Here is a 13,686-nt window from a genome sequence, read left to right as displayed (position 1 = left end):
ATGCATGAGTGTCAGGATACATGGATTTTGGGATGCATGAGTGTTGGGATGCATGAGTGTTGGGATGTGTGAGTGTTGGAATGCATAGGTGTCATGATGCATGGGTTTCAGGATACATGGGAGTTGGTATGCTGGGTGTTGGGATGCATGGGTATTGGGATACATGGATGTTGGGATGTGTGTGTGAGTGTTGGAATGCATGGGTGTTGATATGCATGGATGTCAGGATGCATGGGTATTGAGATGCTGGGTATTGGGATACATGGGTGTTGGATGCTGGGTGTTGGGATGCATGAGTGTTGGGATACATGGATATTGGGATGTGTGAGTGTTGGAATGCATGGATGTCAGGATGCATGGTTGTTGAGATGCTGGGTGTTGGGATGCATGGGTATTGGGATGCATGGGTATTGGGATGCTGGGTGTTGAGATGCATGCGTCCTTATGATCCCAGCACTCAGGAGACTCAGGCAAGAGGTTGGCTACAAGTTAGAGCAAGCCTGCAGTATATTAGTTAGTCCTACTGTCCTATCGAGGTTACTCTCGCTGCAATGAAACTCCTTGACCAAAGCAACTTGGGAAGGAAAGGGTTTATTTGGTCTACACTTCCACATCACTGTTCCTTTTTGAAGGAAGTCAGGACAGGAACTCAAGCAGGGCAGGAACCTGGAGGCAGGAGCTGATGCGGAGGCCATGGAGGGTGCTGGTTACTGGCTTGTGCCCTATGCCTTACTCAGCCTGCTTTCTTACAGAACCATGGACCACCTGCCCAGAGGTGGCCTCACTCACAGTGGTCTGGGCCTTTCCACATCAATCATTAACTAAGAAAATGCCCTGAGACTGGAGATATGGCTCGGTGGTTTTAAGAGCACTGTCTGCCCTTGCAGAGGAACCCAGTTTAATTTTGCAGCACCCTCATGGCTGTTCACAATGGTCTGTAACTCTAGTTCCATAGGCTCCAACGCTTTCACACAGACATGCATGCAGGCAAACAGCAAAGAACATGAATTTAAAAAAAAAATGTCCTTCAGTCTTGCCTACAGCTTGACCTTCTGGAGGCTTTTCCCTTCTGTGATAACTCTAAATTGTGTCAAGTTGGCATAAAACTAGCCAACACTCCTACCCACCAAACTGTCTCAAAAACAAAGACAGTCAGAGCTGGTAAACTACATTATCTTAGCACACAGACTATCAACATTTCACTCTCGGAATCCTATCGATAGTGGGGGCACTCCTAGGCTAAGGGTGAAGGGTGTGGCTTAGCCTTACAGCCCGTGTAATTTGCATAAAGCCCTGGTTCACATCCCCAGCACAAGGGCGGAAAACCCAAACCCTCCATTCCAGTGGACCAAGTTGCATTGCACACGGTCATAGGGACGCAGCCCTGGGGCTCAATCTGGGCGCTGAGGTTCTGAGTCCCGCAACCACAGTCCACCTCCCTCTGAAGCCTGGAGCTCTCACCAGGCAAACCCTGCCTCCAGGGTGACTCACAACAAGACCTGTTCGTATAAACTAAGTACATGACTGCTCTGAGGTATGGCTGAGAGGAGGGTTTTTTATTGTAGATATGAGGGAGAGAACAGCCAGAGGCATCTGGAAGAGTTCCTAACAGGGAGAGAAAGAGGCTGACTGAACACAGACAGCAGAGTGGATCCAGGGTAGGAGTCTGCGATGTTAGCTAAGAGAGGAAGATGAAGAGTGTGGGCAAAGGGGGAAGACTGAGAGCCAGAGACGCTTAGGGTAGGGGAGAAGTGAGAAGAGCTGAGAGGAGCCCCAGTACTTGTGATACTGAGCCTGGTGGCCAGCATTTCTTCCATATGCCGCTAGGCAGCACAGACAGTTACTTGTTTCTTTTGGGCCCACACTGTTAAACCCTTCACACAGCCTCCTTTGCTTTGACCCTGGACCGTTTCACAAAAGAAAAAGTTACATAGAAGCTACACTTTCCAAGACCTCATTCTTCACTCTGGGGAACTAGCCAGGGGTTCCGCCCTGGTCCTTCTCTTCCAAGCTTCAAGTCAATAAAGCGCAAGGTTGGAACCTTGGAGTGGCTCCATACACAGCAGAAGGTGAGAACCGTTTCACAGCTGGCTCTTGACATCCACACATTTCCATGTTGCCTGCACACACACATCAGCATCCCTGGAGGTCTTTATCATGAAAGAGGCCCAGAGATATGGCTATACTCGAAACTTGAGTGGGACAGGAGGTAGGAAGCCAGATGGCCACAAAGAGACACATGAAAGAACAGAGGAACGGCCAGGCATGTCTAACGATGAAATAGAGACGCAGGTTCACGTCTGCAAAGACTGAGAATTCAGATGCGGCTGACTGACGCCTATGAAGCGACTGGGAGGCTAAGGCTGGATGAGCATAAAAGTTATTCTAGTTGCTTGTCTTTTCTTTTGAGACAGTTCTCTGTGTAGCTCTCGCTGTCCTGTAACTTGCTGTGTAGACAAGGTTGGCTTCGAACTCACAGAGATTTACTTCTCTCTGCTTCCCGAGTTCTAGGATTAAAGACACGGGCTGTCGTGCCCAGCTCTGCCATGATTTTGCGGCCAGCCTGGGTTGCAGACTGAGACTCTCTCAGAAAGGTAACACACTCGATGCAGAAGACGGGAAGAGATGGATGAACACAGGAGAACAAGAGGGAAGTAGTACGGAGAAAGAGAGAGGGAAAAAGACATGGCCCAAGAGAAAAAGGAGACGGCATTGTTCCATCCTTCTGCATACTCATGGAGTCCCTTGCCTGCCTGGCCCATGCTTGAAGAAACTTGGACCCAGAGGAGAGCCACCGGGCCCACTGCAGAGAGGTACAATCAGGAGATACTAGGTTTATGGAAGCCAGGAGGGTTGGGGAGAGAGAAAGAGGAGGGAAACAAGGACCCATACTTGTGGGGCCTCCCTTCCCTAGTGTTTTAGCAAGACTTTCCCTCATAGGGAATTCCTGGCCTGCTACACTCCAGATAAATGCCCGGCTAAGCTCTACCTGACCCACAGCCCTCCCTCAGCACAGCACTGGGGGATTCTAGGCAGGGGCTCTACCACTGAGCCACGCCCCCAGCCCCTCACTGGGTGATTCTAGGCAGGTATTCTTCCCCAGGAGACAATTAGTAAGCTGTTCATCTGAACAAAGAATATTCTAGAAGACAGTGGGAGGAGCAGAGAGGAGAAAAGCGTAAAGGGGAGAGTTACCAGGAACCCTCCTGCCATGGTGATCTCTGAGCTGAGACTTTTGGAAAGGGAATCAGGTAAGCAAAGAAATGAAAGAAGTCTCCTGGGGAAAGGGAGAATAGAGAGTGCAAAGGCCCTGAGGTAGGACTGGCCACAGCAGGCACAAGAAGCAGAAGGCCAGCCAAACTCTGGGGAAGGGAACATTTGGTGGGGATGTCCTCTATATACAGCATGGTCCTTCCCTTCTTTAAAAGGGAAACAGCTCACCTGCTCTTCCCAAGACAATTTAACCCCACTGGGCTTAATTTAATGCCTGGTAAAAAAGAAAAAAGAAAAAAGAAAATATTGAGCCTGCAAGGCGCCTCAGTGAGTAAGGCTTGCCTCCAAGTCTGAGTACTTGGTCAATCCCTAGGACTCACCAATGGGAAGAGGTAACTCCCACAAGTTGTCCTCTCACCTCTAAATATGATACCACAGATGCACATATAAATATAAATATCAATGTATATGTATATATACAATATATATTCTCTAAGTCAGGGTTTCTCTGTGTAGCCCTGGCTATCCTGGAACTCCCTCTATAGACCAGGCTGGCCTCAAACTCAGAGATCTGAGTTCGAACTCTACCCCCTGAGTGCTGGATTAAAGGCGTGGGCCACCACACTCAGTGTAATTTTTTAAATCGTGGTCAAGGGTCTGGAGAGAGAGCTCAGTGCTTAACGGCAGTAACTGGGGCAGGGCTTGGTGGTGCACACCTCTGATTCAAGCACTGGAGGGGCAGAGGCAGGCAGATCTCTGTGTATTTGAAGCCAGCCCACTCTACAGAGCGAGTTCCAGGACAACCGGAGCTAAGTAGGAAGACCCTGCCTCAAAACAAAACAAAACAAAAACAAAAACAAAAAAACAAAAAACAACACTTCGGGAACACTAGCAATTTGTAAGCAGTTTCCATTGACTGTTTAATATACATGAAGACCCTGAGGCCCGGAACTGTGAAGTGACTTATTCATGCTCAGAAGACTAGAAAGTGGCAGAGTCCGGTGCAAACCAGTTACTTGGCCCCACCAAATAACTCCTGCGGCTCCCAGAGCTGGCCAGACTTTGTGGATTATCCGCCTGAGTGAGGAGGACTTTTATGAGCACTTCACAGTCATACCAGTGCTGGGCAGGAAACTGCACAGTCACTGCCTGGAAATAGGCCAAGCACTCAATGTCACCCTTGGCCTGGCACTCCTAGACCACCTAGGGAGGAGTGGCAGGTAGCACAGGTGCTAGGTGTGGTCTCAGGCTCTGGCCACCAAGTGGCGGATGTCGGTGAAGGGTGGCTAAAGAACTATGCAAATGCCTTTGGGTATCATCGAGTATTGCCCCTTGCCCTTTCTTGAAGAAATAGCCAGACTTTCTGTAAATGCTTAGAGGAGCAGAATCAAATCGACTGGAGCTGTTTGAATTGCTCCCAAAGGCTGAACTCAGACCATACATGGAATTCTCAATACAGGGCCAAAGAGACACCTCAGTAGTTAAAAGGCGGCTGCAACCAAGCCTGAAGATTTGAGTTCGATCCCTGGAACCCACATGGTGGACCGTGAGAACTGAGTCCACAAGAGTCCACAAGTTGTCCACACTCAAATACACCCACAAATGACAAATAAATAAAGGTAATTAACGTTTGAAGGAAAATAGCAACAGACATTTTAAAAAGGCGGGAATGGGAATGCGGGGGAGGGACAAGGGATGGGGCTGTGCAGTCTGTCTCAGCACAGCACTTGGGAGGTGAAGGCGTGAGGATCACCAGTTCAAGGCCATTCTCTACTATGTAGGGAGTTTGATGCTAGTCTGGGCTTCTTGAGACCCTATCACAGGAAGAAGAAGAAAAAAGGAGGGATGTGCACACACTCCTGTTGACCACATCCTTCCAGATGTGCACTTTCCTAGGGTCCTTAGGCCGGAAGCTTCGCGCTTGCTCATTAACGTGCCAGCTGGGTGCTTCTGCCACCCCCTCCTTCCACATCTTCCCCCTTTGCAGCCTCTTGCTGGCCGAGAGTGCGCATGCGTGCCGACGCCCCCTCCAGCCCCGGATGGGAGGAGGGGATGGAAGTGAAGCTGGGCCCCAAGGCTCGGCAAGCTCCTTCCCGCTCTTCTCTCCTCCAGCGACGTCCCAGCGCCCGCTGGGAGTGCAGGTCGGAGGGCTACAAGGTAGCTCCTGAGGCTTAACTGAGACGGGAGGGTTCCGGAGCCCCACCCCCGGGAGGGACCGCCCTGCAGGTGAGAAGGGCTGGGTCCTGGTCTCCTGGAGATGGCTTGGGGGCTGGACGCCAGGATCCCACCGTGAAGGGTACATATGGGTCCCGGTGCCCTGGTTTTTGAGGAGTGCATGCGATGCCAGACATTTCGGACTCCCTTCAGTGAAAGTCCCTAGATCGTTCTATACACCACACCTTCCTTTCGTCTTTTTCTCCAGGTTTCCCTAATCCTCCGAGCTCCCCAATTCTATGCCAGAGATGCGATTTAGCGACCAGAAGGACAGGGTGGACACAGCATCAGTAGGCTGAGACTAAAGACAGGGTAAGCCTCCGTTTCTACTAGAATCTCTCCCACTCACTGTACCCAAAGCATTTCTGGGACGGTGAGGCCAAGGGCACGCCCACTGCGCTCAAAGACCGGCTCCTGGGCTTGGGTGGCCAGGCCACTGTGATCTTTTTGTATAGCCCCGCCCACCCCAGATTTAGCGGCCCCGCCCACTCTGAGATAGCCCCACCCAATGAAAAGGTTAATTCTTGGGTTTATTTTCATATTCCCCTCCTAGTGTGTGATTGATCTTTTGATTTTAGGTCTCCACCCCTGTCTCCATGAACGTGTTAACCTCTGGCGCCATCCTCGCCCCTTGCCCTGCTGCCCCTTGGTTCCTTTGCCAGCAAGATGCTGGGTGGAAGCGTGAAGTCCGAGGCCAGGGTCTCAGAACCTAATCCCACTTCTCAGGACCCGGAGACCAAAGGTGAGAGCAGCCCAGGTTCTCATAGGGATCATTCCCCAGGACGACCGCGGAGGAAAACCAACCTTATGATCATTTGGGGCCACCACAACCACCACTCTCAGCAGATTGTGGGGGGTTATGGGTAGTGCTGGAAATGGACACTTTAGAAGCTTTCGGGACTGGCTTGGCAACTCTGTGAGGCGCTCATAGAACGTGGGGTCAGAGGGCAAGCAGAAATGTCCCTTAATGGGACACCAGTGTGACATGTGCCTTCTCAGACACTTTGAGATACCCCTCTAGTATTAAGAGATGGCAGGGCCCGGTGTGGTGGCGCACGCCTTTAGTCCTAGCACTCAGGAGGTAGAGGCAGGGGCAATCTCTGTGAGTTTGGGGCCTACAGAGAATGTTCCAGGCCAGCCAAGGTTACATAGTGAGGCCCTGCTTTAGACAGTGTTGAAGGGAGGGGGAGCCTGACCTGTACACAAAGTGTGTCTGTTTCTAGAAGCCCACCAGTTCTCCTGTCCCCCAGTCTCCCACCAGGACCTGCCGAGGCCCAGCCAGCCCGCTGTATCTGGGAGTGTGCCCTCCGGGCCCCGCCGGAGGCCCCCTCCCCAGCGCCCACACCGCTGCCCAGACTGCCCGAAGGCCTTCTCGTACCCATCCAAGCTGGCCACACACCGGCTAGCGCACGGCGGCACCCGCCCACACCCGTGCCCCGATTGTCCCAAGGCCTTCTCATACCCCTCCAAGCTGGCTGCGCACCGCCTCACGCATAGCGGAGCTCGCCCACACTCCTGCCCACACTGCCCCAAGGCCTTCGGCCACCGCTCCAAGCTGGCGGCGCATCTCTGGACCCACGCGCCCGCCCGTCCCTACCCGTGCCCCGATTGCCCCAAGTCCTTCTGCTACCCGTCCAAATTGGCGGCCCACCGCCACACTCACCACGCCACCGACGCCCGCCCCTACCCTTGCCCGCACTGCCCCAAAGCGTTCTCGTTTCCCTCCAAACTGGCGGCCCACCGCCTGTGCCACGACCCCCCAACTGCGCCCAGCAGCCAGACCACTGGCCGCCACCGATGCTCCAGTTGCAACCAGGCCTTTGGCCAGAGACGCCTCCTGCTGGTTCACCAACGCAGCCACCACCAGCCGGAGAGCCAAGGAGAGAGGGAGTGAGCTCACTTGCCCTCTCTGCCTCCATCTCCTGCCAATAAAGACCTGGAATTTCTAAGCCCTGCTGTATGTGTGGACTTTCCTCTAACCGGGAGAATGGCAGGGTCTTGATACATGTAGCCCAAGCTGGCCTGGACCTTGTCTTCTCCTGGCAGCCTTCCAAATCCTATGTTCTAGTTATGTACCCGGGGTGGCTTGGGATTATTGTCTCTACTGGAATCTGATTTAGAAGGTTGAGGACTTCTGTTCATGCCCAGAGGTAGGTGGCATCTGATTGGCGCTGGGGTCAAACCTTGGGCCTGGAGTTGTGGGGGTTGTGGTGACACTGGCTAGGCCTGTTCTCTCCCCCACCTCCGCCCCCCCTCTCTGACACACACACACACACACACACACACACACACACACACACACACACACTCGAGGCAAAGGTAAAAAGTCGGCTGCCATCTTTGGTGGTGAGGCACATGAAAGTTTAACTCGGTGCCTCTGCCTTGGCCATCTGGCGTTTACAGCACAGCCTTACTTGATGCAGTTTTACCCTGCACAGTGAAGCCAGTGACAAAGGCATGAGGGATGTCCACCACAGCACTGTGGGGTGGCCACATTGGGAGCAGCCCATCACATGCCTACCGCCAGGGGCCAGTGAACAGAGAGGAATGGGTGGCCATAGGAAAGAGGCCAGTGTTGTGTGTGTGTACATGGAGCTGTTAGCGCAGAAGGTGGCCACAGGAGGTGACAGGGACAGAACAGAGGGCGCACATACCGGAGAGCTCAAGACTCAAGTGTCTCTGAATCTCTTGGGAACCTTGGATGAGGTTTGTGGTTCCTGGGGACTCAGGTGCCTTCTCTGAAGGCACTTTTGAGTTTGTGGGATGTTTGCTTTGTGACAGGGTCTCCTGTCTCCGGGCTACCCTTGAACATTCATGGTTCGGAGGGATTTGTGCATGCTAGCCAAGCATTACATATCCAGGTACATACACTTTGGATTTATTTCTTTCCTTTTTGGATTTATGTGTATCTGAGTGTTTTCTCTGCATTTAGGATATGCGCCATATTTGTGCCTGGTGCCTGTCAGATCCCCTGGAAAAGTAGGGCTAGTTGTGAGTCTCTATGTATGTCCTAGGACCAGAGCCCAGCCTCTCTGCACAAGCAACAAGTGCTCTTAATCACAGCCATCTGTTAAGCCCCAGTGAATACACCCCTTTCCCCCTTTGGCTATCTGTTTATCTTTTCTTTTTTAAGACAGGGTTTTACTATGTAGCTTTGGAATTCACTGTGTAGACCAGGCTGCCTCAGTTTCACAGACACCTGCTTGCTTCTGCCTCCCAAGAGCAGGGAGTACGTGTGACAGGTATACCCATACACACACTAAATAAATGGGATAAATGACAAAACCAGGCAGGGAGTGGTAGCACACACCTGTAGTTCCAGCACTCAGGAGGCAGAGGCTGGAGGACTGCAAAAGTTCAAGGCCAGTCTGGTCTGCACAGAAAGTTCCAGGCCAGGCAGGGCTATCGTGTGAAGCCTTGTCTACAAATAAATTATACTATCAACGCACATGCCAGGTCTGTTTGCAAGAACAAGTGTAAGAGGCTTGGCAAGCGCCTTTCTAGACATGGTAACATCTATGATCTCAAAAGATCACAGTCCTGGGCTTGTCACACATATGCCAGTTCCTGCCTGTCACCTGGAATGGCAAAATTTTCCTGTAAGGAAGGAGCCAGACAACTTACAAGAATCAGTTGTCTTTCTCCACCACGAGGGGCCCAGGGATCGAACAGACTCAGGTGGTCAGGCTTGGCAGCAAGTACCTTTACCCACCGAGCCATCTCGCTGACACCGGTGTGGGGGGGCGGGGGTTGTTAACTTAAGAGATGAGACGAGAGGTTTTAGCTAGGGTTCCTGGAATCCATCGTGATGTAGGAAGTATGATGGCTGAGGCAGGCAGGGGTTAGGTCCATGACAGTGGGAACATTAAAGACGTTAAAGCATGGGTGCTGGAGAGATGGCTCAGTGGTTAACAGCACTGACTGCTCTTCCAGAGGTCCTGAGTTCAAATCCCAGAAACCACATGGTGGCTCACAACCATCTATCTACCTGTAATGGAATTCGATGCCCTCTTCTGGCTTGTCTGAAAACAGCTACACTGTATTCATATACATAAAAATAAACTTAAAAATTAAAGATGATAGCATGGCCTGCTCAGACACTTCCTGGATCAGGAAGCAAAAGCTGTTTTGTTTGTTTTTTGAGATAGTTATCCCGAGGCTGGTCTAAAATGAGTTATGCAGACAACCTAGGTCTCTCTCTCTCTCTCTCTTTCTTTCTTTTATTTATTTTTGAGACAGGGTCTCACTATGTAGCTCTGGCTTGCCTATGTATGTAGACCAAGCTGGCCTACAATTCAGAGATCTGCCTGCTGGGATTAAAGATGCCCGCCACCGTGCCCGGCTAAGTTTAGTTTATTATCGTGTGTGTATGCATGATGGAGGGTGTGCCACATTATGTATGTGGAGGACGGAAGACAACTTCGTATAGTCAGTTCTCCACTTGTACCCCTATGCGGCTTCTGGGAATCGAAGTCAGGTCATCGGGCTTACACAGCAAGTGCTGTACCCACTGAGCTTCTCACTGGTGCCTACGTCTCAAGTTTTCTTTCGTTTTGGTTTTTCAAAACAGGGTTTCTCTGTGTCGCCCTGGCTGTCCTTGGACTCATAGAGATCCATGAGATCATCTGCCTCTGCCTTCTGAGTACTGGGATTAAACACCACATTTGGCTAGAAGTCCTACCTTTTTTCAGTTTAGAGTTTACTATGTTATGTGCATGGGTGTTTTGCCTGCATACGTCTATGCACCATGCATGTGCACATCTTCCGCCATCAGAAGAGGGAATCGGATTCTGCAGGGCTGGTTGTGAGCCACCATGTGAACCTGGGTCTTTGCAAGAGCCACCGGTGCTCTTTTTTTTTTTTTTTTTTTTTTTTTTTCCGGAGCTGGGGACCGAACCCAGGGCCTTGCGGTTGCTAGGCAAGCGCTCTACCACTGAGTTAAATCCCCAACCCCACCGGTGCTCTTTATTCTCTGAGTCAACTCTCTAGCCCCTAAATTCTATTTTTATTTTTCCAAAGATGATATCTCACTGTGTAGCCCAGGCCTGGTCCACCACTGTTCACTACTGTCCACCATTGTTCACTACTGTCCACCACTGTCCATTACTCTTGTCCACCACTGTCCACTACTGTCCACTCTATAGGCCCTGAAGCCTACAGTCTGCCGGCTAAATGCATCTAGACCTGGGTGAAGATACAAATCTAAAGAATAAAATTCCAAAATGTAATTTCTTAGAGACCAGAGACAGTGTATTATTTGAAACTAAAAAGGAACAAGTCATGAACGAAGAGAGTGGGTATAAAGTTACACCAGTGAGAACCACCAGAGGAGCATGTTAGCTTGTGCACCTCGATACTTGAAGAGCTGGGGAAAGGTCTTGAGGTGATGTTGGAGCTGAGATCTGAATGTTCTGGAAGTGGCAGAGGAAGAGAGCAGGCTGCTGTGTTGAAAGCTGATGGGGAAGGCCTTGGAGGAAAGGGGTCAGGCCCCTCCCTGTGGTCTCTTGTCTATGCTTACCTGCCCTGCTAAAGCCTCCTTCCAAAACTCCCGCAGCAAAGATGGTTGCCCAAATGCAAACTCAAGTGAGGCACAGTAGCAAATATTTCATGCCAGTATTCATGAGGTGCAGAAAGGAGAATCAGGAGTTCAAAGTCACCCTCTGCTACAGAGGAGTTTGAGACCCCCCTGGGCTGAGACGGCCTGTTGTGAATTTGGTCTAATGTTTGTATTATGTTAAATTGGGTTCTCAAAGTTGCATGAAAATCCGACTGTAAGACTGTAAGACACTTGAGGGTTCCTGACCCCAGTTGGTTCTGATTGGTAAATAAAATTGCTAGTGGGTGGGCAGAGAGACAGAAGCAGGCCTTAGGAATTCACGGGCAAGGGGACTGAGAGAAGAAGGACTTAGAACTGCCATACCAGTAAAGGATAAAGACTGGGTCTGAGAAGTGTAGGACAGAGAGATTGCCAACACGTAAGAGTATGGGACCATGGCCCAGTAGGAGGGAATGTAGGCTTTAGAAGTAATAATTCAGCAATATTGGAGGGGAGTGTGTCAGCCACGTGGAGGTTTGGAGTGGCCCAGCCCTCGAGCTGATTAAGGCACATTAAATATAAGGCTGTGCGTGTGTGCATCTGTCTGTCTGTCTGTCTGTCTGTCATTCAGAGAACCCAGAACACAGGGGTGGGTATGGAGGACCACAAGCTGCCATGGTGGGGTTAATCTGCATAGCACTGATTGCCCACGTCAACAGATCCCAAAACAAAGAAACCAAAGGCGTTGGTCTGGTCCACCTTACCTCGTACAGATGGGGAAAACGAGGCTGAGAGTATTTACCCACAACCAACAGGACAGTGACTGAGTGAGTGAAGTGGGTCACTAGACAGCCCAATGCTCTACTTCCTACCCGCCCTCTGCCTACAATGGCTCTCCCAGGTGCTCCTGTGCCTGGTCCCAGGTCCCTGCAGGGGCTACAACTCCTTTGAGAGGCCTTTCTCTATAACCCTATGTAAACGAGCCCATCCTGCCCCCACTTCTGTCATTCTGCCCTGTTCAAGGTGCCACACCGAGCTGCCACTGCCCCATAACTGCACTGCATAGCTACTCCCCGTGCCAAGCACAGCTCCATGAAACCAGGGATGAGTCTTCACTCAGCATCCAGCGTCTCACAGATGGGGAACGTGGTGCACAGAACAGTGGCTAACTAAGGACAATCATTTCATGGTCCAGGGCATGTGGTGAGGGAGGAGATGGGAGGAATCAAAGATTTGGGATCAGTGGTCATTACATAGACCAGTGCAGGGCTGGGGACTCAGCTCAGAGGTGGCATGGTTGCATGTGCTAAAGGCTTGGGTTAAATTCCCAGTACTGTCACAAAAAAATATTAGCCCCAGTGGGGACCACATCACCAGGGGTCTTTGTCATCCAAGCTGCCCTTGAACTTGTTATATAGTCAAGGATGTTATCACAACCCTACAGGGCAGCCCCATCCAAACTTAAACTCCAGGTTCTCTTGTTTTTATCACCCAAGTATGACATCATCTCCTTGACAACAGGCGTGCACTGCCCCACGTAGCACAGCAGTGTAATGTGCATGGATGCAGCCAGCCACAGCTGCCTTTAAATGGAGGGACTGTGGGCAGCCCCTAGAGGCTGGAAAAGCAGCAGACTGATCCCTGGAGCCTCGGGAAGACCAGCTCCTGTCACACCAGTCTTAGTACCCATCCAGATCTCAAGCCGACCAGACCTGCTGGAGAACATTGGACAGAACATTCTGTCTGGACCAAGTTTGTGGTATCTGGCTGCAGTATGGGGAGAGAGACAGGGAGAAAGGTCAGGGTAGTGGAAAGGAAGAGTCACTGACCCAATGACTGAGTGCACAAAGCCCAGAAGCAGGCAGTGTGAACAGTCCGTCATGAGACAGTCCCGGGCGGGGCTTGGGGTGGAGTTCTGTAACCCTTGGCTGGTTAAAGTTAGGAAACATCCAAGAGGTTACCTGAGGGCCAGGTCCGACCCTGACCTCTGCCCTGTCTAAAGCCCCTTCTGGTCCCACCCCAGAACAAAGTCAAAACCTCTCAGCCTGGAGTTCAAAGAACTCCAAAGAACTTCCCCAGAGATGGAGTGTTCTGAAATGTGTGACTGGGACTGGGGACCTGGAGATGGCCTGCATCCCTCTCTCCTCCCCTATTCCAGCTTTTCATTAGGAAGGGGGTGGATACGGTCTCTCAATGCAGCTCATGCGGGCCAGGCTGTCTGCCTTCACTCCTTTCTATTAAATGGGCAGCACCTGAGGACTGAGCTCACCTCCCAGTCACACCTGCCCCAGAGCCCCTGCTGTGAGCAGCCTCCGGATTCCCACCACATGGCTTCTGCCCCACCCTCCACCCCTTCTGCTTTGGTCCCGAACAGCTCTGTTCCATCCCCAGCTCAGACTTGGGGCTCCAGGATTTGGGCAACTTCCTAAGGACAGCCTCCCTTGCCCCCATCAGTTGGATGTAAACTGTGCTGGCGATGCTAGTGACACCTGGGAAGGAACCTGGTTAGTCTGGTGCATATGATAAGCATTGATGCCTCCGCTCACTGATCAGACATGTGACATGATCGATCAGATCTATTTGGGGGACAGTGTTGAGTGGCACAGTTCCAACTCCCTGGCTCCAGTCAGTACAGAGTTACAGAGCCTGGGGGCGGGGGTGGGGGGATTAATGGGGCAGCACAGAGGGCAAGCAGAACCCAGAGTCTCCTAAGAGAGAAACAA

General features: G+C 51.4%; 1 protein-coding gene across 4 annotated transcripts; it reads left to right on the top strand.

Annotated features, from left to right (window-relative positions):
* The first annotated feature begins 5,218 nt into the window (after positions 1–5,218).
* Positions 5,219–7,379, top strand: Zfp575 (zinc finger protein 575). 4 transcript variants are annotated; one of them, XM_006228430.4, is made up of 4 exons: positions 5,219–5,370; positions 5,636–5,739; positions 6,006–6,169; positions 6,678–7,376. In XM_006228430.4, exons 3-4 carry the CDS (start codon positions 6,094–6,096, stop codon positions 7,319–7,321), a joined length of 720 nt encoding a protein of 239 aa, XP_006228492.1. In that variant the 5' UTR covers positions 5,219–5,370; positions 5,636–5,739; positions 6,006–6,093; the 3' UTR covers positions 7,322–7,376. The 4 variants fall into 4 exon arrangements, with proteins under 4 accessions (XP_006228492.1, XP_038967288.1, XP_038967287.1 ...); XM_039111360.1 differs by having other exon boundaries at positions 6,651–7,376; XM_039111359.2 differs by having other exon boundaries at positions 5,231–5,439; positions 6,651–7,376.
* The last annotated feature ends 6,307 nt before the right edge of the window (positions 7,380–13,686 follow it).

The sequence above is a fragment of the Rattus norvegicus genome, chromosome 1, assembly GCF_036323735.1.
Source record: "Rattus norvegicus strain BN/NHsdMcwi chromosome 1, GRCr8, whole genome shotgun sequence".
Lineage (NCBI taxonomy): Eukaryota > Metazoa > Chordata > Mammalia > Rodentia > Muridae > Rattus > Rattus norvegicus.
This window is presented reverse-complemented; position numbering and strand designations above follow the sequence as displayed.